Below are 26400 nucleotides of genomic sequence, written 5' to 3' on the forward strand. Positions count from 1 at the left end.
GTAGAAAGTAGTAAACAATATACTTACAATATATATAAATTAGAGAAGCACACTATTTTATCAGAGTCAAGTGAAAAAACAGTAAGTCAGCACTTGGTAGCAAAGCAGGGGCATACTTTATATAAAATGTACAAATCGATGCCATCAGATATGAAAAACTTGAAAGCATTTTGACAATACCGTCAGGCCACTATTTCTCATGTAGAACACTACTAAAAACTCTAAAGTACAGTGGACTCCTTTGTCAACATGAGTCATCGCTTATAAAGCTCTTCAGTGTACTTTTTTAGTGAGTCGTCTTTACTAATTGTTCATTTAATGAGTCAAACTTCCCGTTAATGACACAGCTGTTTTGTAAATATGCTGTATTATTTATAGAACAATGTTCAAACACGTCATTTGATTGTCAGCATTTAAATATTCATATTTAATATCATTCATTTCTTGAAAAATGCATAGATGACACATGCCATTCATGGGAAATACTCATACAAAATACATGTATAAATGAATCAAAGTAATTTCCATTACAAAATAGGCCTTAAAAAAAGAATCCAACATAAATGCAACAAATATATTGAATATGCTTAAATAAACACAATATCAAACAATACTTGGCCTACATTACTTAATGTAGGTCTGCTCCTTTGAATCATAATCATGCGTTGACTAATACACAGATGATGTAGTTTGTTCCTGTGGTCTAAAGTGCTAACAGCTCAGAAAAACTATCATTTTTGATTTATATGTTTCTGGATTCAGTGTCAAATATTTATTGTTGTTTGCAGTTTTCCCTCTTCTCTTTGGACTTAGGTCGGACGGATTTCTCCGCTTGTCTTTTGGTGGGTGGGATAAAGGTGGGCTCTTCCTGAAAACCTGACTGCTGAGCTGGAAGTGGGACACAGCAGGAGCCTGTAGAAAAGCACACGAATAGGTGAATTGAATTTGTCCTCTGCATTTGACCCACAGGACACAGATCTGAATGTTGCTCCACTGTAGAAGATGGTCAAGATTATTTGGTCAATTGTGATTATTCAGGTCACAATGTAATTGTAAATGCTCAAATTTTAGAAGCAAAATTAATGTGGCCCTAAATGTACAGATCTTGTGTCAAATTAAAAGCAGAAACCTGCTTATCTCTCTGGAATGTTCCACAATATGGCACAGCTGCTTTATTGCAAACAATGCCATACTGTGGAACATTCCAGGCAAAGCAATACAATAACCTCTATGGAGAGGACAGACAGTTACACCTTTAACTTCACTTTATCAGAAGGTTTGATAACATAAAGTTGGTCACATCCTTCAGGAATATGACCTATTAGATAACAGAAGTGAAAGAAACTGAACAATGTCACAGATCAGAGTAAATGCAAGTAATCATTAGATAGTGAAGCTTCTTCTCTATGAGTCACAACAAAAAAAAAAGATATTGCGACATCCCTCTTTGATTGTTTATTGTAAATAGTTTTGTGCATTACCGGTTTGTGCTGCCCCGAGGCTCTCTGTGCCCGGCCTCCGAACCTGAAATGTTGGGTCCAACTCCTCTGCAATGTTCCTGATCTGTGAAGCATTTCTGAAAGATAAAATTTTGAAGTCAACATTTTTGGCTGATTTTCAGATTATATCACAATATACAGTATTTGAGAGCTTGTGCTTTTTAATGTTTAATATGAATAGATTTAAGGACACAAGAAATTGCTGTTGTTAATATGCAGCTTTTTTGTTGGGTTAAATAAGAAATGATTGTTTTCAGATTCTCAAAATGTCATGACGGCACAACGATAAGGAACAACAGTCAATTACTGTACTGACTGTTGTGTATTTCCAAAACAAAAATTTCATAAATAAAATCGATTTCTAGCATTTGTCTCACCCAGTTTGTATTTGGCATTATGGGCATAACATGTTGTGATTTCATGTGAAAATGAATTAATTAATAACTTACAATTGTTAATTGCAATTTGGACATTTTAATAAATATGGCAGGATAACAGGCCTTGTTGTAACTACTAATAATTAGGTATTTTTGAATACTTTAAAATACCACATATTCAATACAGGGAGACAGTCTCATGGTGTATAAGGCAAAAAGACTCACTGCAGTGTGGAGACTGGGCTGTGCGGCTGCTCCTCGGGGGAGCAGTCCTCAGTGGGAGAAGGGAGACCCTCAGAATCAAGTCTTTCTCGAGGGACCTACAATAATACCGACAAAGTAATACATATGAGAATTTTATCTCTATGAAAATGTTCTGTTTAAAATTGAACTAAAAACTAAATCAACCTTTTTTGCACTAAACTGTGTTTTAATTGTCAAGTGTGTCCTACTGCAATTTTAAATCCACTGACTGCCCTGATTTCAGTCATGTGTTTCAGATTACGAACACTTGGCTGCAGTTTGAAGAGTGGATACCTGTTGGATCAATCACACTATTCTTTTACTCCCAAACCCAGACCCCGCCCCTCCTTTCCCCTCACTCTCCCCTTTAATCTTTAACAGCTCTGTTTGAAAGCCCACTTTAATCATTTGACCAGTTTCTATTATAAACCTGAGTGACGTTTAACGAAGCTTTGCTAAAAAGTAAGAGCGCATGCCGACACATCTGCACAAACAGATGAATTACACCGGGGTGCCAAACATACGGCCCAGGGGCCGGATCCGGTCCTCCAAGACCTTTAATCTGGCTCTCGGCTGATTTTCTACTAAAATATTTTAATTATATTTTCTATTAAACTATTGGTAATTTTCTGTGCCGCTTAGCATAGCAGCGTCTCCAGTGCCTCTGTGCATAGCCACTCCCCACCAGAGCAGCACAAATGAAGACTTGCCTCTTTCCAAATGCTCTTAAAGGACGATTGTTCTGACTGTTGATCGTGACACCATGTCAAAAATGAGAAAAGTGGATGCCAAGTGCAGGATTTTCCAAGAAAAATTGACTTATTCCTATTTGCATACAGGTTAATGTTAAAACATTGTGTTGAAATTGTATTTTTCTTAAAGTTTCAGGTTGTTCATGATATTATCATATTTTTTATTATTTAATAATAATTAAAAAAGATTTCTGTAATAGATTTGCATTTCTCTGCACAAATATTTGAACTTATTGCTATTTTTGGGGTATATATGCCATGAGTTTTCTGATTGGGCCCATTTGGGATCAAAGTAGGTTGGATACGGCCCTCAGACCAAAATGAGTTTGACACCCCTGATTTACGCTATTGTCATCCTTTCACATTTGACAAACAAAAGAAGACTCTTATTTTCACTATTAATCCTTTCTCACTGTTGATGTTTCCTCTCTGGATGTGAACCAATACCCTCGATAATAAATTTCCTCAATGGCTCACAACATTCCAGTCGCAGTTGTGCACTTCTGTCAACAACCAGACCACAGACAGTACAGCACAGTGTTTGAAAGGACATATGCAAATTTATCAGTAAATCATTGACTAGTTTTAGCCCCCATCTCACTATTCTGAGTATTTCACGTGTCATGGGTTGTGTATTTGGGTAATGAATAATAATTTTATCAGATTTTATCAAATTTCCTTGACATCCGCAGCAGCGCTACAGATCTTTAGACAGCATAAACCATCGAACCAAGTCTACTTTCAAAGAAAAATATCTTCAATCTCTTTGCTACTTTTGTCTGTGCCTTCAAATCTGTTAAGAATCAGTTGAATTCATGTCAAATAAATGAACTGGTGTTTGTAAGCATTATACATAGGGCTGTATCATGAGAAAAGATGCAATATTTGATCATTATGTTTTGTATTACAACAACTTTTTTTGCCACAATAAGTAAAATTAAAACTGAAAATGTATAACTCCATTTATTAGTAATGAGAACGAAACTGTAACTAAACCAAGACCAACCCAATTTAATGTAGGATCATAAGGAAAATATAAAAAGGTTTCAGTCAGGTGAAGAACTTTTTTTGTTGCAATATCCAGTCCCCTCCAAAAGTATTTGAACAGCAAGGCAAATTCCCTTATCCTTATTATTTTTGTTCACTGAAGATATTTGGGCTGAAGAGCAAAAGAAGAGTATGAGACAAGAGTTCAGAATTTCCTGGTATTTACATTTAGGTGTGTTAAACAACTTAGGATACATCACCATTTGTATTACATCACAGCATTTTTAGGTGACCAAAAGTAAAGGAATAAAAAATCTTTAACTAAATAAAATGTAATATTTGGTGGCAAAACCCTTGCTTGCAATAACTGCCTCAAGCCTGTGACCCATCATCATCACCAAACTGTTGCACTCTTCATTTGTGATGCTAGTCCAGGCTTTTACCACAACTTTCTTCAGTTCTTGTTTGTTTTGTGGGATTTCTCCCTTCAGGAGGTAAAATGCATGTTCTATCGGGTTAAGGTCAGGTGACTGACTTGGTCAGTCTAAACCTTCCACTTTTTTCCCCTGATGAAGTCCTTTGTTTTATTGGCAGTGTACTTAGGGTCATTGCCCTGCTGCATGATCAAATTCCTCCCAATAAGTTTGGATGCATTTTTCCATACGTTGGCAGATACAATATTTCTGTACACTTCTGAATACATACTGTTGCTACCATCATCAGTTACATCATCAAATTAATGAGCCTGTTCCAGAAGGGGCAACGCATGCCAAAGCCATGGCATTACCTCCACCACGCTTCACAGATGAGCTTGTATGCTTCGGATTATAAGCAGTTCCTTTCTTCCTCCACACTTTGGCCTTTCCATCACTTTGGTAGAGATTAATCTTGGTCTCATCAGTCCATAGGATTGTGTTCCAGAACTTTTGCGGCTAATCTCTGTACTTCTTTGCAAATTCCAGTCTGGCATTACAATTAGTGCTGATGAGTGGTTTGTATCTTGTGGTATGGCCTCTATACTTCTGCTCTCGGAGTCTTCTTTGAACAGTGGATTGTGATACCTCCACCCGCCCTGTGGAGGTCGTTGGTGATTTGTTGTGGGGTTTTTCTTCACAGCTCCCACAATATTTCTGTCATCAACTATTGTTGTTTTCCATGGCCGACCTGTTCGACATCTGTGGTGCTTGCTATGTCCAATGTTTGTCCAATGGCTCTGATTGATTTTCCTTCTTTCTCAGTTTCAAAATGGCTTCCTTTTCTCCCATAGACAGCTCACTGGACTTCATTTTGGTTTATGCTCTTTAATAATAAATGCAGCCTTGCAGCCAACAAGTAGACTAGTATTCATGCAGAACTATTTAATGCTTGGACAGTCAACTTTAAAAGGCAACACCTGGAAACACCTGGAAACGCCTGTCAGTCACATGTTCCAATATTTTTGCTCACTTGAAAAATGGGTGGGTTTAAACAAAGGTTGGTATGTCCTGAACTATTTAACACATCTAGATGTAAATACCAAGGAATAAAAGCTGACATTCTGACCTCTTGTCTCATGCTCATCTTTTGATCTTGAACCCAAATGTCTTCAGTGAACAACAAAAATAAGAGAATTTGCCTTGCTGTTCCAGTACTTTTGGAGGGTACTGTATGTATTTTCTTGCAATAACATTTATGGCATACAACACTGCAGCATAATATTTTTGCACTATTTATATTTATTTGCATGTTATTTTAAGAAACACACCATTGAACTAGATTTGACCTGGTTCCTTTAATTACTTTACTATACAGATGGAAAAACTGCTCATAAGCCCAACCGCAAGCCTACTATAACCACACATCCTCGTACACATCATATTAGTAGTACTTAGGGTAACTGATTACCTCTCTTGCCCTTCTGTCATGCTGACGCATCATAGCTCTGTGTTCTCGCCACGACACAGGTCCTTCTAGCTCACGAGATCGGTGCTTTGATTTGATTTCCTGTTTCTGTATGTAGCGTGCAATTTCCTAGAGGCAAGAAGCAGTCAAGAAATTAATGGTTTATGACAATACAAAAAACACACAGGCTTAATACAACAGCTCTTGTACTTCTTTGTACCTCGTCTTGTGCAACTTGGGCAACTTTGAAGTCTCCATCCGGGTTGGAGTTATTATGAGGTGAAGGCCCGGGGTTCTGTGGGAATGAACAGCACTTAATTAAGAAAGCAAAAAGAATTTGGAGATCAGGATAATTTGAAGAAGTAAACGTGAAGAAGAAATTTAAGTTATATCACACAACCCTACTTATGATACAGTGCATAGCAGAACATAAATACTACACATTTCAGTGGATTACATAATATCTTAAAGGTGCTCTATGTAACTCTTTGGTTGGGGGTCTGTCACCTGATGTTTCTATGGATTTGTCTATAATATGCTCTGCCTGGAAAGTATGAAATACTTATATTACCTTACATTTATTAAATTATAGATGGCTTTATAGCTCAAAAATACAGGGTGTCCCAAAAAACTGACATAATTTTGCAGGCCAATGATTTTGGCAATTCTTGCTGAAATTACCTCAAAATTTCACAGAATCTATAGCAACAGATTTTATATTTAATGTTTTATTTTGTTCTGGTTTCAGGTTTAGCCATGCCGTTCACTCCCAAAGAGCTGCCAAAATGATTGGCCTGCAAAATGATGTCAGTTTTTTTGGGCCACCCTCTATAATGAATAGAAAATAATGAAAGAAAAACAGACGCTCTGTCACAGATATGACCTGTAATTTAGTTTGGGCTCTGTGAAAATAGAAAGGTTTAATGCCATACTGTGGAACATTCCAGACAAAGCAACATCTCATGAAAAGCCACAATGCACCTATAAAGTAGAATTAAATACCAGAAACATGTTTTAAAATTCTATCAATGGATAATTAATTAATCCTTCTTAGATATATAAATGCAATGGGGACATTCAATTTCTAATAAAAATACACGAAATACATCCTACAAAATAATAAATAAATGTGGTCTATATAAACACGTGTTGCTTATTTATAGCGTATATAAAAATACATAAAAATGCTTACCCTGCTCAGCACTCTCTCCTCTTCCTCCTGAAGTTTTCGGGCTAATTCCTCATCATGAAGAACCTGCTGCAGTTCCCCCAGCTCCAGGCTCGTCCGGTCTCGCTCTGAGCAAAAACAGAACACAAGTGAGTCAAGGCAAGAATGACAATATATGCTACAATAGAATCCCATAACCACACTCTTGGGGAGAAAAAAGTACTGAAACAACAGTTAATAGTTGAGAATCACATTCATTGTAAGAGGTTGTACCATTTGTTTGGTTTCACATTCCGGTATTCATTATCAGAGTTGAAACAGGAAATGAAAGCACACACTAAAGAGTCTTTTCAAGTCCATTTGAATTAGATTTATGAAACAGAAAGCCCCAGAGCACCACTAGAGACCATTCAGGGGATCAGATGTTGATTAAAAGGAGTGGTTTCACACAGAGAAGAGGCTACCATTTGCAGATGAGAGGTGGCTGCAGTTCCACCTGTTACCTGTGGGGGGCGTGTGTCTGGACCTCAAAGCCCTGCTGCTGCTCAGGCTTTGGCTCCTATTTGGGGCTCTCCTGTCCGGTCGCTCCTCCTCTGCACTCCTGTGTACATTGTTATGCACTGGCCTCCTCTCACTTGTAGTCCTTGTGATCCGGTATTCGTTTCCATTGCTTTCATCATTCCTTACATATTTATGCTCCTTCCATCTTCTACTTCCTTGTCTTTCCCTGCTCAAATTCGACTCTCTTCTTCTGATTTCTCTGTCCAGCTGTACAGGTTCACAGTGCTGGCCTTGGGTTTGCTCCCGGTTGAAGCTTTTGCGTCTCCTCTCGCGGATATCTCCATGGAAACTGTGTCTCACGGTGACAGCCCTTTGAAAAGCCCTGTGATGTGGTTGGGTGTCACTGCAGGATGCTTCGCTCCCGTAAAGACAGTGGCTGTCTCTCCTCTCCCTCCTTTGCGATGCTCCTATTTGAAGAGGCACCCCGTTGTCACCCATCCTTACTGGGACGCCCCTCTCTCTAAGCACCTGCCCCAACATCTCCCACACTTCTTGGTGCCCGTCCTGAGACCTGTGCGATTTCGCGGATTCATCACGAAATCGCACATGTTTATCAGGATTGTCCTTGTACGCCCATGTTTTGGCTGCCTCCCGAAAACTTTGTCTACGCCTGTCCGGGAGCCTCACTGATTCAGTTCGCTTACATCTCCTTTCCCTCACCTCTTCCAGTTCAGTCTGTAGATCCTGGTTTCTATGCCAACCATCACGTTCTTGTCTAGAATCCCTTTCTATAGCGTGATTCCGTGGTCTGCTCCTTTCATCATAACCATTTTCATTATAGTCTTCGTCTAAGTGCTCCCTTTCATAGTCATTATAGTGTTCAGGAAAGCTTGTATGAGACATTAGACTTCTACAGTTCCTGTCTCGTAGCTGGCGTTGGCATTGAGAAGGCACAGTTTTGGACCTGACAGAAGAACGTTCGGAGAAAACTGTATCTGATCCGTCTGATTCTTCGCTCAAAAATCGCTCTCTTGGATCTCTAAATGAATGTCCTTCACTTGACCGTAAACGTGCATTTGTTCTGTGTCCCCTGGGGGTTCCTGCCTGAGGGCTGTTAAAGTGTGAGGAGCTGTAGTCAGAGGTAGAACGCTGCCCTCTGCTGGAGAAGGGAGAGTACTGCTCCTCAGAACCACTGCTGCTGGCTACAGTCAAGCCGAACATGCAACACAAGAGCAGGAGCCAAGGCTGTTAATGTTAGTGCATACATTCTGAGTTAGTACAAAAGGCTGAGTCAACAAATACTAACCAAGTATTTGTTGTCTGCCATAAAGACACAAACTCAAAGAAAAAGACTGTAGGTATTAGGGAATATTTTTTCGTGTGGTATTGGCACTGTGCAGCTGATGTTTAACTATAGGCCCTGCTCTGTCTGAGGCTCTGTTACACACTTTAATCTGACATTTATTTTAACACAATCTGATCATAAAAACCTGACTTAGCTGAAACTATAAAAGGCAAGCTGATTTGTGCCATGACTGTATCTCGTGCATAATATTACAGTGACAAGCATTTACCAACAGCAACATGCATTTACAAATATCAATTCTTGAGTCCAGTTCTGAGACAAGTTTTAGTATCAGTGCTCTGTTTTAGAGTGTTTATTTTAAGAGAGTCAACAGATTATTCTCATCCAAATACGTTAATGTAGACGTTTCAATATTGTACCTTCTCTGGTCCTCCTGATCCTCTCCTCCTCCTCTTCCTGTATCTGTTTGGCCAACTCCTGTAAAGACACAAAAGTACATAGATTTAACTACAGTGGGAATGTCACAATATCACATATTAGCGTGAAGAGGAATTATGCATGATTAATCACACCATGACAAGTGAAACAGTGAAATCCTTCATTCACTTTCACACTGTCTAATAGATTACGAGTCCTCTAGTACGTGAGTCACTATGAAATCCAACTTTCTGAGTGAAACTGAAACATTAATGAGACAAGAAACTTTGTGTTTAGGTTTACTTTTTTTGGTATAGGCTATAGAATGAATTTACGAAAGTACTTCTCTTTGCATACTTAAACTGTCAGTAGGATTTATCATTTTGAGTTCTTTTGATTTGATTGAGTAAGTCATTCAATTATTGATTAATCAGTTACACTTGAAATCCATAGGTTAGAAACCAAAACGCAGTTCTGATTTCATTTTAAATTGTTGTCAGAAGATGGCAGTATAGCACAGAAATAAAAAGGCAGATAAAGAGCAATGACAGCCTGACAATGTTTGAGAAATTAGTGACAGATTAATTAAACAAGCTACAAGGTGAATACTGAATATGAATTTAACTTGCATGACTAGATCATTATGTTACTGTTTACTGCATTCGATGGTGTGTGAAAAACTGAAAACTTTGTCAAACTTTTCCAGGAAAGTTCAGCAAAAGATCCAGTGAAGATTATTAGTGGATAATGATCATAACAAATCTGATGCAGCTATTTTTAAACCCATCAGTGCCATTCCAAAGAAAAGCTGTTATATAACTGCACTATGGCTAAAGAAGCAACAGGTGGAATTTTTAGAAACATTTTGTAAAAAAAAAAAAAAGGAAATAACATCAAGGCATGAGTGGACGAAATAAAAGATCTGATAAACTGTGTGAGGCCTGAGGTAATGGAAATGTGGACAGGCTCATTCTCCACAACTGAGTTAGCACCTTGTCACCAGGGAATGTGGCAGCTCCTTAACATGCCACTGTCCTGCTCTGGAAACTACAGCACCATGATAATTACAGGTCTCTTTAAAGTTGGGTTGTGCTCTGAAATTACTTAAACTATAACTTCCAAATTATTATTGCTCAAACTCATTACCCCTCAACATTTATACTTTGCATAAACATGAATCACAAAGCATTATAAATAAATTAAATAAAGTTAGCACTACATCTACCTAGATATTTTTGGGACTATATCAATAACAATGTTAAGACAATATTATGTAAATCCAACATAAATATGCTAAAACATAAAGATTAAAAGCTGGGATAATAGTAGGCCTGTTGTCAATTGATTAATATAATATATATTATATAATGTTAACAACTAATTTGGTAATCAAAGAAAACTTTAATAAGAATAACCTATTTTGTCTGTAATTATACCGTTAGCATGACCTCAAGCGGCTTTACCGTTATCTGCGTCAAAAATAGCAAGAGAGTCCATATTAAACTCCATTCAATTTCACTAGAATCATTCAGATCATTTCAGCCGTGAAATTGCCACTGGACAAAACATAAAAAGGTAGCTTAACTTGAAAACTACTACTTCATGACATCTCAAGGTAAAACAGAACATTTTGAGCTTTGGAGATGTAGAGACTAATAACAGATTTCCCAAATGTGTGAATGAAACAAACACAACTCCAGGTATGTTTTTGGGGCGGTAACAGCATTCCATCATGGCTTAAAACTTACAAGATCCAATTTTGTGTAATAAAGGACCTTTAAAATCTCAAATTAAAAGGGCCTTTCACGATCTAAACAACTAATCATGGTGATAGATGATAACTTTCAGATTACCGTACCAGTGACATAAATTAGGCATTACTATTGTGACGGTATTTTCTGTAGCAATGCTCTACACTACATAGATCACACGTAATACTTTGTTGTTGTGACAGGACTTCACATTTAGGATTTTTTTTTCCCATTCAAAGCGGTAAATTTTTCACATTAGTATGTTGTGAAGACTCTCTATGGACAACATTCACAACATTCATCATAACAAAGCGCTAACACAGCTCTTGCCTGGTCCTAATCAGAGTTTGGCGTCAGCTGTTTCTCCAACATCAGTGCAGACAATTAGCAGCTCGCCGTGGCAGGTTGGCGTCAGTGCCACGGGAGCTGGCATTTCCACCTGCTCAGCCTGGTGCCTTCTGCTCCTTAATTAAAGACACGACCTACAGGGAGGCCCATATTTAATCAACTCTACTGATCTGCAGTCAATAGGAAAGGTAAGGCAAGCCAGAGCCGTGAGTGCTTTCATCTGCTGCTACATCAACATTGACAAAACAAAATGATTGGTCTCAAATGGGAATTAAACAGACATGAGAAGTAACTCGCATGTTTATGTAAGACATGATTAGAAGTTACTTAAAAGTTCGAATCATAATAAGAGTGGGAAACTATAGTAGGCATGGGCAAAACACCGGTGCCCCTCTCCATTTGTCCTTATGCATTTTAATTATTTGTATTCATTATTTAAATTATTTTATTGTTTGTCCTTAGTGCATCAGATGTCTTAAAGGTTCTGTATTACACAAATGGATTATTGTGAGCTTTAAGCAATGTTAGAATGTCGTGATCTCCTCAAAAACATAAATTGAGCTGTGTATTGTTTCATTCACACCTTTTTTGAGCAACTCTTTATTAAGCTCAAAATTAGCTTATGATGTCATGTTAGTTTTCAAGTTAACCACTACCTTTTACCTTTTGTTCAGTAGAGACTGGCAGTGCAGGTATGAAATTATCCAAATGATTCTAGTGAAGGTGTATGGAGTTTAAAAACACAATGGAGCACTGGAGTATTTTCTGTTTGAAAGAAGTACTCAGCCTAAATATGCAGGGTTTGTTTGTTAAATGTGTGAATGAAACAAAACAACGTAATGGTTTTGATGAGGAAACAACATAACAGATCATAAAATAGCATAATATGGAACTTTTAACCATTTTTCGGGAAAGCACTGGCCCTTGATGCAACTCTTTAGTGCTTGTTTTTAGTGGTAGAAAAAGGAAGAACATTCAAACCACCACACTACACCACCGTACTGTCAACATCTTGAGGTTCTGTGCTAGTTTATCCTTGTATGCACTCAATAAACTTTGCAGATTGTATCATAATCATCATAATATTGTATCATGAACAGAATGATGCAAATTATACATTTTCTATACCTGATTAATAGTCATAATATTCATATTTTCACTATAAATTGGTAAAGTTGAAAGTGAAAAGTAAATACAATCAATCTGACAAGAGGTAGTGACACAGCTATAGGATCTTATGTTCTTCAATGAATTAATTATGCTATTATTACTTTTTTATATATAAGGTTTGCTTACAATACATTTCTGTTTTTACTTACATTTTTTATTGTCTGAGATGTTTTTAAATTGAAGTTAAAGGCCTTTTCCTGACCTTCTCTCCCAAAACAGCACCCTTTTGTGATGAATGAACCCCACAGCCCTGTGACCTCACTTCCTCCAAACCATAAGGGTGTCCTTCTAAAGAGAGAGAGGAAACTAAACTAGCAGCCAGAGGAAAATATTATGCTCTGACTGCCAGCTGGGAACGCTCTTAGCTACAGTTGTTTTTGTCCAAACACTCTCGTCCTCCAAAGCTTAGCCCTGTCATTTATTTTACCCCTATAGCTTACACCAAAGTCATTAAAATCTGCAATAAGAAATACATGTTGTAAAAGTGGTGTATGAGCTGACAAGATGGAAAACATGTGCTGCCAATTGTGATAGAGCTGTGAAATCAAAACAGAGCAAGGAATTTGATGCTGCTTCTCCAACTGTGCTCAGTATAGACATAGAAATGACAGTTGTATAATTATAATTTATGGACCATGACCATCTGTTTAACATTTAAGATGAGCTAAGACTTGCTTTGTTCGCAAATCAGCTAGAATGGTATGCAATAATCACTAAATTCTGCACAATAAATTACAATTTAATTTTAGATCACAAAAGCTGTAATTTTTTATTACTCAAAATTGACTATTTTAGTCATGTTATGTTACCTCCTCAAAACATACCTAGAGTTGTGTTTTGTTTCATTCACACGTGTTTGAGTAACCCTTTATTATTATTAGTCTGTCTTCATCTACAAAGCTCAAAATGTTCTGTTTCATCTCATGAGGTCATGAAGCAGTAGTTTGCAGCTACCTTTTACCTCTTCATCAGTAGAGATAGACAATATCAGATTTGATATTATCCAAATGATTTAAAACACAGTTGAGTACTTCCTGTATTACCCGTGGGGTCTTTTCTATCCTAAATATGCAGGGTTTGTCTGAACATAAATCCACGTATGTTTTTGATGAGGAAATCAGAAAATAGTATAATATGGGCCATTTAAGTAACAAAATCAGCCAATATATTCTGTTTATTGTAAAAAACACTCTGGAGTTTAGAATCTAGATGTAGTTTAAGGAACATGTTGTAAAATGTGGAGAATTCTTTTATTCGTTCAGCATTTCAAACTCCTCCTAGGTGTTAAAAATATGCACGATGAACAGAATCCTGCAATTTGACTTTTTTTTAACACTATCATGTAGCGCTAATGCTGATAACAACACATAGTGGTGACACAAGCACAAAACCTCTTCTGTGTTGTTGGAAATATAGCCATTAGTTTAAGTGGACTGTTTGTGCATTAGCTGGTTCTCGACAGGCCTCTTATGAAGCAGCAGTGAAAACCAAATCAGCTCTTGGGTCTAATAGTGCAGTCAACACCTCCAGTCCTGATCACCTCCAACACAAACATAATGAAACATGTGTCTCCCTGGAGCCATGTCCAGTGATCAGCTCTCATAGTGATCTCTCAGGCTTCTGCAGTTTGTAGAATCGTAACAAGGATAATGTACTCTGTTTTTATAAAGGCCATTGGCTTTTTACTTGGGGTTTCCAATTATTTCTGCCAAAAGTTTAATGGTGCAAAACGTTATGGTCAGTAAATGATAATAGGACATTTGGTTTGAGTTCGTATAGCTCGACCAGATTGCTTTAACAAAATATAAAACTTGAACAACTGTTTTATTTTGGGGGATGGTGTTAAAAGTGCTGTATGTAGGGCTCTCACTGACAGCTCAGTCCTTGGTCATCTTGGTTTATGTCATCTGAGGTATAATACTCCCTACAGCGGAAGCAAAGCTAGACTGGACTGTAGTAGACTGGAATGGACAGCACTATCACAAAGTCTTGACAATTTATTGTACGACAGATGGATACAAATTTTTAAAAAAAAATTTTTTATGGGACATTAAAGCGTTAATTACGATTAATTACAAAGAAAACTGCATTAAAAATATTAACGCATTTTCTCGCAGCTTGCATGCGAAATGTTTGTCTGTGCACCATATTGTTTTACGCCAATTATACTGATGCACACAGTTCCGAACAATGGAGCGTGAAAGTGCTCTGGGTTTGCTGGATGGTAAATTTCTATCCAAAAAATGACCCGATGGAAGTATTGACAAAGGCGTACTTTATTCCGGACTATGCAGAAAAGTGTTTGCATATTACAGAAGCACCTCAGTCCTACGACACCATTTAAATGCAAAACATGTGACAGAGAGCACAGAACCTGCTGGAACTGTTGGTCTGAGGTGTCATCCCAAATACTGTTAAACAGTTAACTGAGATTAATTAATTACAAAGCCTATTATTAATTACTAATTTTTAAAAATCAAGTCCCACCTCAATTTTTTTTATATGGCTTCTTTTTGTAAATTGATCAGTAGAAAAGGGAAAATAGTTCTGTTATATCTGAATAAGTTGATATAATTTAAGTAATAATTTCTCATTTTTACTTTCCTTCAATCATGCAAGTTCCATTATGATTCAGATTGGGGATGTGAATGTAATTAAATTTTAATCAAATCAAAATCAAATAATTTCAAGTCAATGATGAGCTCTACAGTCAATTCTCTGTCAGTACAAGTGTGCGTTTTGGACTTGAGATCCAACTTACATTTGACTTTTTTTTTTGTGTTAAATGAAACTGATCCCTCTGGTTACGATCATAAAATAAGTTCTGAAAAATAATTTTACCTGTTTTTAATAAGGTAAAATTTTAATCAAATAAAAACATAAATATGAGAAAAATACATATTATCCAGCCATAATTCAAATCAATCATTTTCCTGGGAAGCACTGGACTCTGAGGCAACCCTAAAGTACATATTTTTTTGGTAGAAAAAGGGAGAACATTCAAAACTTCACATGGTCCATGAATTTAACTAGGGACCTTCTAGTTGTGAGGAAGAAGCACTGACTACTATGCCACCATACCATCAACATCTCGAAGTTCTGTGCTAGTTTCTACTCCTATGCGCACAATGACATACTTTGCTCAGGGCGACATTTTGATTCTAACCACTAGTATAATCTCTATTAAGAAAACAGCACTTGCCGGGGGCTTTAATTGCTTTTCATTGACACATCCTTGTACTAGTTCATTGAGCACATTACTCTGCTCTATTTATTGGCCGACACTTGACACCCAGGGGAGAGGACTTGTGTTTTTACAGGCCTAAATCTTTCAGAATGGAGCTTTACAACCTTGGCAACCAATAGAATGACATTGATTAGTTTTAGGTGAAAGATTAGTATTCACCTCATCGTCCATCTCTCTGCGCCGCGCCTCCTCAGCTCTCCTCTGGATCTCCTCCTGGATCACACGGGCGTACTCAAAGTCCCGCTCCTCCCTGCAACAGACAAGAACATATATCAGTGGAAACTACTATTTTACTTACTATAGAGCACGCAGAGCCCAACATATCCCAAAAAAGATATATGTAAACAGGCAGGAACATATATCTGTGAAAACTATGACTTTACTTACTACAGAGCACAAGAAAGTAAATCCATAATGCAATATATCCCAAAAGGTAAGAATTAGGGCTGCAAGACTAATCTCAAACAAACTGAAATTGCAATTTGAATATTTGCAATGAACAAATTGAAAAGATTGCAATCGTGTAAGTAACACATTTCTCTGCAAACTAAAATATCCTTTCTTAATATGTAAGAAAAAATGGTTAACCTTGTAATTCTGACCTCTGTTTATGCTCCTTCTTTCGAATGTGAACTTTGAACAGAAAGCTGCTATCTCAACATAAATTGCAAATCGAATTGTAATCACAATGCTTGTCAGAAAAATTGTAAAAGATATTTTTCCAAAATTGTATAGCTTAAGTGTCTCTTTAGGTTTTGTATTACCACTTAAAATTGGCCTTGATTACACTAAAATAAAGGATTATCTTATCTTAAAAAATACAAATTGTTTTTCAATAAAGTAGAAAATGTCTCAACTTTGCCACATGAAATACTGTATGTTTTTTGTGTGTTACATTCTCTTCATAATTTCTTGATAATTTGAATTATAAGGTTGATTTTGCTGATAAAACGTACATTTGTCTTGAAGTCTGCCTGAGGAGGGCGCTGTACTGTGCTCTCTGCTCCTCCTCCTCATCCTGAAGTCTCTTTGCCACACGGATGTCATTTTGCACCAGCTGATTCTTTTGGATGTTTGTCATGTAGTAATGCTCAACTAAGGAAAAAAAAAAGTAATAATTTTATTAGAAAATATATAGAGTTATTGCAAAAAAAGGCAGTTTGGGCAACATTCCCAATCGCACCCACAACAAATCTGATTCTAAAAAGAGATAAAGCTCTGCAAGTAACTGAATGCCCATCCTCCCATTACTGCACCAATCAATTACAAAAAGTGTGTCATAAAAAACTAACTGTACTTCTAAATGATATGGGCATATGGGCAGCTGGAGCAAAGCCACTCATCTAATCTATAAAGGCTATAAAAACATAAAAATACATTACTTATAAATGATAGTAGGTGTGTTCTTCCTCTACAGGTTAACTTATCCAAACAGTGTATAAAAACGTTTCTAATATTAATGATTTCAATTTAGATCCAGATAAGTAATCGATTGAATATTTTATTTTCTGATATTGCTGTACTTACTCTCCTGCTCCTGTAGGCTGTGTGCCAAGACTCCATCCTCTAACACAGCGAAGTTCTGACGCACTGAAAACACAAAAAGCACTACTTCAGCACAACATACAAACAACTACAGCATGTTTTAATTAACATAAACTTTAACAACTTTTGGATGTGACGGCTGTGGTACGATTTGAAAAGAAAACTTAAATGGTCAACAAGACACTCATGAACAAGACAAAAGTGAATTTATATCGATGGGTTTTATGAAAAGAGACAAAGAACCTCTTATAACAGTATGTAGTCCACCAGGGCATAAAAACACATTTTATAAGCAGCACCTATAAAACCCCCAAACTGGAACGGCGGCTGAGCTCCAGAAAAACACAGGGCCCGATTTAGAAGTGTTCTCTCAGCAGTGTGCTGGAAGAGGCTATGGAACAACTGTCATCTAAACGTGCACATTATGTCTATATTATAGTGCTATGGAAGACAGAGATCAGATTTCATATTCTGGTACAAGTGCTTTTAAGCTAGGCCTGCAAAAATAATTGCAATGAATCAAAAACATCAAAACAGACAGCCAGACACAACATGCTAATAACTAGGGCTTTAGTTCTTTAGTTCTTTATTCAATTAATCATTGGTGGAGTCTTAGGTGAGTAATAAAGGAGTTGGTCAACTAACTATTTTAGCTTAATATTTTTTAGTTATAGATAGGATTTATATGCAGAACAGCAGAAAGGAGAAAGTATAGAGTGACTTGAAGTTTGAAGTTTGAAGGATGATTGGACTGTTTAATTTTCCTTATTGCTTACAAATATGCAGTTCAAATCTAATTAAAATAACTATTTATCAGTTAGGAACTTCAATTGCAGATAGAGCAGAAGTACTTCTCTGTATGTACTTTTAGTCAATTAATCAAAGCACAGGGCATGTCTTTAGTCAACCAAGGCTCTTCTGTTGTTGTTGACTGCAGTCCTATGTCAAGCTGCCAACTCTGTTAGGCCCCCGAGAAATATGTTCATGAACCGCATGTGATTCTCGTATTAGATAAGCTATAACTATTTCTGTTTAAACACAAACATGAATGCTCTTGGGAGATGCTAAAATGTGAGTGCATGCACTGTGAACTGAATCTTAATTCAAAAAATCAATTTGCAATGCAGAAAAATCACAATGACATATTTTCCTAAATTGTTGAGCAGTTTGAAGAAATATATTAGACAGGGAATCAGTATGTGCGGTTGATTGCTCACTAAACACACTCTCTGAATAACAAATGAAGATGCAAAGTTGGTTTGCTAAGAGCGCTGCAGATGGAGCCAATGCAGCAGCACTGAGTGAAATGTCTCTTATATCCAGAAGATTTCACTAAAAGCTCCGTAAAGCCGTTCTGAGTAGAAGGTACCATTCAATATCCCATAATCCCCCAGTCTAGCCACCTGCTGTGCGACGCCATGATAAAACAGATCAGTTTTCATGTCACTGCTTAAGGATCCCAATGTTATTCTTTAAAAGCTGGCAAACCATGAGAAGAACAAGAGCTTAAACAGACAAGTGAGAATCTTAGAAGAATAATGGTCCATAAATGTTTCAGGCATAACACGGGGGTTTAGTGGACAAAAAGGGAGTAGTGAATAATAACTATTTCAGTCTGATTTGTAAAGTAAAACATCAATTATTGTTCTTACAATAACAACTTGTAGTTAAGTTAAATGAATGCATTCTAAAACCAATCAGAATGAGCCGAGCAAAAAAAACAACAACTAATAAAACCAATTTTCATATACTTAATAAAGCTATAAGCAGTCCCCCACATTTTCTCTCTCTGTGACCTCTATTTTTTCAGGTAATATGCTGGTGACCCCCAAATCCCTCTCCAACCTGAGAAGTTACTGTCCCGAAGGAAAAATATAACAATGATGTAGACGCTAGAAGACATTAGACAGTATAAATACAGTATAGAAGCACTTAACATACCATTCCTTCATTCTAGATCAAGCTGTCCAGTTTGAACTCTTTAGGGCCCAAATTTGGGAATCACTACTCTATAAGATGTCTCGATGATGTCTAGATGTGCCCTCAGTATGCAGATTTTGTTTGAGCACTGACATTTTGAAAACAGTAAGAGCACATATCACAACTATTACCTTACTTAGCTTCACTTTTGCCTCCAAAGTCTGCACTGTGTTTACAATAGTGTTTAATGGTTCGGACTACTTCAATGTACCATAGTCCGTTTCTGTTTGGAGCCTGTCAAACAAACTCACAAGTTCTCCAAGTGAATATAAACAGGGCCACAGTAATGGTGCGTGCATGGAAGGACTCCTGTCAGCTTTCCCTTTTCTCACGCCGGGCTAAATGACTACCTTTTGAGAGTTGAAATGGCAGAGAAATGGTCTGTGTTTAGGAGATTAGGGCGAGCTGGGTGCAGTGGGAACAGCCTGGGTCCCGGGACAGGAGCAGAGCCAATTAAAATCATCTGTCTGGTTTTAATCCCTCCCCCGAGCGCCTGCATGCCTCTGAAACAACAACAGTGCAAGTCCATGTCTTTAGTGTCACATGCTTTAAATGAGAAGGACGACACATTAAGACACATGTAGCTCATAATGACAGGTTTATGAGATTATAGTTCTGATAGTAGATTAGTGTTGTCACAATACTCGCATTTTAAACTTGGGAAAGGTTTGATACTAAATAACTGTCAATACTGCAGTCATGATAATAACCATCTTTTTATTCAGTGTGTAACAGTGTTTCCCACAAGTTTTACTGAGACTACACTAACACAAGTGACTCATATTTGAATCATATTTTATTCAATACAATATATGGAGAATAACGTGAATTTTTGGCTCTGCTGATAAAAACAAGACTAAATACAGATACAGATACAAAGTTAACTCTATTTGTTTACAGTGTGATTAGTTTGACCATTTTTTTGTTCAGATTATTTTTAGACTATGGAGGCAAAAAAAAAATCTCCTCTGCATACAATACAAATCTGAATTCGTATATACTAGTAGATCCGCAAAGTAAAACATTTCATGAATGGTCAGAATGTATCCCACTGATGTGAGTACAACTATAATGCTTACAATTTAGTCACAAGTTCCAATTAGTACATGGGCATTTGACCAGCCCTTAGTGAATAATAACCCTAACAAAGAAGTATGTATGCTATCAAAACAGTATGGCAGGGAAACTGTCCAAACTTGATTTATAGTGCACTTTAAAATAACACTAGGGTAAATTACAGGTCAGATCTGTGGAGAAGTGACCCTGCTCGCTGTAAGAACACCCGTTTTAATAATTAAAAAAAACACATCTGTAATTGATATGTTTAATGCCATACTGTGAAACATTCCAGGGAAAGCAAAAGCATTCCCATAGAGACGAGCAGCAGACAGACCTTCCACCAGACAAATATTTTCCTTCTTTTCTTCAAGAGAATTAAAGCTAATCTAGGCATGGCCCCACTGTCAAAAATGAAGGATGCCCTGAAGTTCATGGGTCACTTTAAGTCAACGGGGCATCAGCTCTCACTGTTTACATCATTAGAGAAGCTTGCCTTCTGTACAGCACAGACACACAGCCACTTACACCTGTCGAGGAGCTTAACCTGAAACCACTAAACGGATAGACAATTTGGCCTCACGGGTTATGGCCTATGTCAGAGAAAACAGGTTGAATTTAATCTTAATCTGACAGGAAAAAGTAATATCACCAGAAAGGGTTTAATTGTATGGACCAGCTGTGAGAGCAGTGACGGAGAAGAGAAATAAGTTCTGTGGTTGTGGGTGTGTCTACATTGCGGGATAACTTGTTTGGAGCACAACTGTCACAATAGACTCTAAGGGGAGGGACACTTCTAGACTGCTATTACTATTGCCAGACAGGTTTGGGGTGTGAGACGTTCAGGGCCAGCAGTAAAACACACGCCTGAAGTGTTTTCATAGACTTAAGACAGACTCTCTATGTAATCAGCTTAGAAAGGCCATAGGGTGGACCCCATAAAGTCTGTTTCTTAAGAGGATGTTCAGCGACCAGCTCAGAGCAGACAGCAGAAATGGGATGTGTCATTTGGATGCTCAGGTCAAGAACACAAGAAGCCTGACCATGGAGATAAGAAGTGAAAACATGATTGGATCTTATCTGTGATGTTTGACTTTGAGGGAAGGGGACTGTAGAAAGGCAGGAAACAGTGACCCATGTGACCCCTAATACAATAACATTATTCAGTCTGGGAGAGCTGACAGTTACGACAAGGCTCACGTAGAACTACTTTCAATGTTAGACAACTTTAACTGTTAACTTTAGTAATCTGTAAACATATTGTTGCTACACATTTTACATAAGATCAAAAAGGTCAGTGAACATTAAAGATGGACTATTTAGGGAAAACTTTTTCTGGTGAATGGTTTGCCATCAGCTTGTGCCCATGGAGATGCGTTTCTTTTGCCAAGAATGTTCCACAATATGGCTCTAAACATGAAGACAAGCAAGTAACACTACAAAGCCAAGTTAGAGTCCAATTTAAAAGGTCAGATTTGTGGAGAGGCAACATCGCTGATAAGAATGCATGCAATAAAAACATGCTATTGATTAAATGCAAAATAGATAACTTAATCCCATACTGTGGAACATTTCGGACAAAGCAGTCACACCCATGGAGACAGATAGGTAGCTGACCCTGCACCAGAAATGCTTCAGTGTGCACCTTTAATAACCAGATTTGTTTTCCCCTCTTGTTTTGAGTGGCAGTACTATTAGTCCTATAATTACTCTTTGCCACTGAGGCCAAAATACTTATTACTACTGCTGCGGCTGGAACCATTATTACCAGTACTAACTGCAGTTTGCTACTACTATAACGAATACAGTGAGATCTATTTGGAATCCAGAGTTTATTCTGTGCATCTCATAAAGTTAAAAGTAAAAGTATGCTTAAGAACATGAAAAATGCATTCTTATTGCAATATTGTTTCTACTATATTAAGCACATTCATTCTGCATTATAGTAACAAACTTTTCAAATGGTAGTTGTAAGAAGTTGCAGACGTTGTGCCTCTCGTCCCACAGCATTATAAAAAGCAGCCCATAAGTGCAGGGGAATAAAACATGAAAGCACAGTCGCTGCAGTCTGCTAAATCTTCAGTCACTTGTGGAGTCTGCAGACACAGACACAAAGACACAGGCCAGAGGAGAAAATGACATGCTTTCTATTTTCAGACCAAATCTTTCTCTCTTTCCCTCTCTCCTCCTCTATTATTCCCTTCCCTCTCTCCCTCTCTCACCCCCCCTTGCCCTCTCACTCTCTCTCTATGCCCTTTTTTCTCTTGCCCCCTCATTTTTTCTCTCTCTCCCTCTGCTCTTTTCTCTATCAGTCTTTCCTATTTGCTCTCTCTCCCTTTCTCCCACTCTCTCCTTTTTTTTCCATCTCCTCTCTCTTTCTTGCTCTCTCTCTGCCCTTTTCTCTCTCTCTTCTTTTTTTTCTCTCTCCTTTCCTCCTCTCTCCCCCTCACTCCCTCTTTCTCCCACACCTGCCCTTTCGCTGATTCAACCCACACTCGCTCGGCCCTTTCAGTTCCCTCTCCTCCTTCCTCTGCTCTGGCCTCCTACACACCGCTTTTTCCTCCAAAAATATTTCTCCATCCACTGCTTGTCTGCTGCACTGTGCTGTGGACCAGATCTGGGCCAGGACTGTCATCATTATGGGGGGAGGGAGTGCAAAAGGAGGTGATGGGGTAATGGGGTTGTGGATTCATTGGAGAGGCTGAAATTAGGAATAGGTGAAGGAGGGGGAGGAGGGGGGTTGGAATTCTACTGGGAGCAGCGTTCCCTCAGCACATGAGCTATATCAAGAACGGACATAAGAGGAGCAAAAACAGGAACTGATAAGGAGCAGAGAAAACAAAGAAAGTTGACATGATTAGGGGTTCACGTGAGACGAAAGTGTTGGAGAAGAGGGGCACGGGAAGTAGGCCTCCAGAGGAAACATTACATAAACACTGAAAACAAGAAGCAAAACTAACCCACATGAGACAAAGTAGGACAAATGCTTAATAAAGATGGATGTGACGGAGAATCCTGCTACAAATGAACAAGGCATAGTCTAAAAATGGTTCTCAAACTATGGTACAAATATCTGTGTGGTATGGGAGTTCTCTTAGTGGTGCTCAGAAGTCCTTTGTAGTTCAGAGTAGGCATATCAGATATCTTAAGCTTTGCCTTGTACAGCTACTACTTTAAATACAAACCTTACTCTTTCTTTACTTTTTGTTAATAACAACTATTTATGCATTTGTGGGCTATGTGTCCTTGTAATTTCCCTTGTGAAACGGTAAAGTTTGTTTAAGTCTAACTTTGTTGCATGCTAGGCCAGGCACGGACCTAACCTCAAGTTTCTGTGTGCAATTGTGTATGAATGAAAGAGAGCTCAGTTTAGTGCTTTGAGTCCATAATTGGAGAAGAAAAGAACTATACAACTGTTTTATGTGACATATATCATGCTTTGTTGATCTTACTTAGTCCTAGTTTGGTATAATCTTAGTCAGGATATTGGGATGATTATAAGATTGTACTTTAAAGGACCCCTATTATGCTGACCTATGTTATAATGTGGTTTCCTCATGAAAAACAGACCTGGAGTTGTGTTTTGTTTCATTCATATGTTTAACACACAAACCCTGCAAATTTAGACTGTAAATTTATCAAACGGAAAACATTGTGTTCCACCTTGTGATGTCATGCATTAATACAGGAAGTACTCTACTGTGTTTTTAAACGCCATACAGCATCACTAGGGATAATTTTAGCCCTGGAATTGCCTACCTACCGCTTCATGATATCACACAGTGGAACAGAGCATTCTGAGCTTTGGAGACGTAGACAGATGTAAAGGGTTACACATGAGGTACTTAGTGTATAGGCATTATAGAACTAGATTGGTCTTTTATGTTTGTGTGCGGTTATCCCAATAGATACAAAGGCGGAGCAGCATAAGGCCCGCTTTGTTTTGGAGACAACAGTGCAGCTGAATTATGCCCAGGCTGATAATAGACAAGCAGCCCAGACCTACTTCTATTCTCTGCTCTGGTTCAGTGTGAAAGGATGTGTCAACGGTCTCCAACCAGCTCACACTACATAGCAATTAACATGCAATGAAAAACTGTACTGTACACACAGAATAAGATTAGAAGGGCACAACTAAAACTGGGCATTTTTCTATATTTTGTTTTGCACATTGTTGCACACCGACTACAGTTTTGTTAAAGTAGCAAGTTGCAACTTTTCTGGTCTCTTCGCCTAAAATGTTCCACAGTATGATTGAGCATAAGTATGTCCAGAGAGACAATCAAATGAACCCACTGGGCCAAGTTACAGAGCAGATCTTCAGAGAGGCAAGCCTGCTCACAACAGGCAATGCATGCATGTTCTTCAATGATTTTTGAGAAATAAAAACAACAAATTAATGATTGCAAGACAGATAAATTCAATGCAATAAGATGGAAAATCCCAGACAAAGTCATATCCGTGGTAATGAGTGGTGGACATCAGAAAAGTTATATAGTAGCCCTTTAAACTGCGAGGAACCAAATATAACCCAACACTACTTCATTGTCCACTATTCAATAAATCTCTGGCTTCTTGTTCTGGCTTTTGAATGGCTGACCCTCACCTCTGACTTGCATTTGGCGGGTCTAAACAAAAGCACATGTTCACACAGCACACACTGAAACACTTTCACAGTATCCCAGGGCGGTATGGGAGTGTACTTAACTTTTTATGAGGCAAAAGTGGTGCCAAAGGTGTGAGCGCGTGCGTGGGCTTACCTTCTTCAACACGGGGTAAGTGAGACTGGTCTATCTCCACCTCTGCCATTGTTGTGTGCGCTGTCAGTGTCTCATGGTGACTCAAGGGACACTGTCCACAAAGAAGACATGTCCAGTGATCAAGCAGATGTCTCACTTATAGCACATAATATTCAGCACAATAATAGGGAAGAACGTATTAACATAGAGAGACACAATAAAAAAAAAAAAGCATCAGTTTAATATATCGCTTTTCTCGACACACAAAGACACTTTACAGAGCATTATTCGTTCACTCCATACCCTGTGGTGTTATGCTACTATTGTAGCCACAGCTGCTCTGGGGCAGACTGATGGATGCCAGTCTACGCCATTGACCTCTCCAACCACCATCATCACTCACGCACGCACAACCACTTTCATACTATATGAACATAGATGTGAACATAAATTAGATGAGATAGATAGATATAAGATTTGATAGATTTGTGACATATAGACTAATGTTAATACATATGTAGACACAAGTCAAAGAAACCCTCTTTCTGACATTTTTATATATACTTTTTAAAGCTTTAAGGAAAAAAAAAAAAGTTAACACACCAAACCTAATCACAAAAGAACACGTACAGAAATTCACAGACAAAAAGTGTGTATGCGTTTTTTCCTTCCACGTTTAAGCTATTGTTTGGTAATGGTTATTTATCAAGCCATTGTCATTTACATTGAAGAAAGCTGGCTGCTACATTATTGCTTTCTTTTCATCTAAAACAGTTTCGTAGCCTACCTTTTCCCAGTCCAGTCCAGGCGAAGTGCTGTCTTTAAACTACTCGACTCAACAAGTCCTGACACCATCAAACTGTCAACTTTACGCGTCCCCCGAGCCGCACACCTACTTTTTTTCTTTCTCTTCTTCAGAACGCGTTTCTGGATGAACAAAAACGACACGATTAAAGGTAAAAAGAGGTAGAAAAGCGGTGTTTAGGGCTGCTGTTGTTCTCTGCGAAACAAAAGCCCCGTGGTTGGGTTGATGGGAAGCCCGTGTGGACAAACTTCGCCCACAGCCTGCGCTTCTTCACGGCTCCTGTTCAGAGTGGGCGGGTTGCGTTCACGGAACCTCTCCACAATACGCTCTTCCAAAGTTTCTACACAGTCCGCTAGTCTCAAAAACGATGATCTAATATTAAATAAACTTAAATTAACCTTTTACACGAAATACAATAACTCATTTCATAGTTATAAAACGGCGTTGCACGAATTGTGTGACTAATATAAGATTAATTGAAGCTGAGACGTGGCGTAGGCTGAATGACATTATGGAAATTCTTTGTCCAAAAACTGTGAATGCCTCCTTTGACTGCCCAAATGCTCAGTATGTGCACTAAATAGATTCTTTGTGAAACCAACTGTTATTAAATAAAAGGGAAGAAAAA

At 38.0% G+C, this 26400-nt stretch overlaps 1 protein-coding gene across 3 annotated transcripts; it reads right to left on the minus strand.

Annotated features, from left to right (window-relative positions):
- Positions 1 to 76: 76 nt before the first annotated feature.
- Positions 77 to 26046, minus strand: ccdc187 (coiled-coil domain containing 187). 3 transcript variants are annotated; one of them, XM_020929787.2, is made up of 13 exons: positions 25864 to 26046; positions 24989 to 25079; positions 17175 to 17237; positions 16604 to 16742; positions 15807 to 15897; positions 9134 to 9191; positions 7411 to 8610; positions 6932 to 7035; positions 5960 to 6034; positions 5743 to 5868; positions 2102 to 2196; positions 1482 to 1576; positions 77 to 912 (listed from the first exon to the last, which is right to left on the minus strand). In XM_020929787.2, exons 2-13 carry the CDS (start codon positions 25035 to 25037, stop codon positions 773 to 775), a joined length of 2235 nt encoding a protein of 744 aa, XP_020785446.2. In that variant the 5' UTR covers positions 25038 to 25079; positions 25864 to 26046; the 3' UTR covers positions 77 to 772. The 3 variants fall into 3 exon arrangements, with proteins under 3 accessions (XP_020785446.2, XP_020785445.2, XP_020785447.1); XM_020929786.2 differs by having other exon boundaries at positions 25755 to 26046; XM_020929788.2 differs by lacking the exon at positions 7411 to 8610 and having other exon boundaries at positions 79 to 912; positions 25755 to 26046.
- Positions 26047 to 26400: the final 354 nt, after the last annotated feature.

The sequence above is a fragment of the Boleophthalmus pectinirostris genome, unplaced genomic scaffold (assembly GCF_026225935.1).
Source record: "Boleophthalmus pectinirostris isolate CB_2022bp ecotype Guang Dong unplaced genomic scaffold, ASM2622593v1 HiC_scaffold_8, whole genome shotgun sequence".
Lineage (NCBI taxonomy): Eukaryota > Metazoa > Chordata > Actinopteri > Gobiiformes > Gobiidae > Boleophthalmus > Boleophthalmus pectinirostris.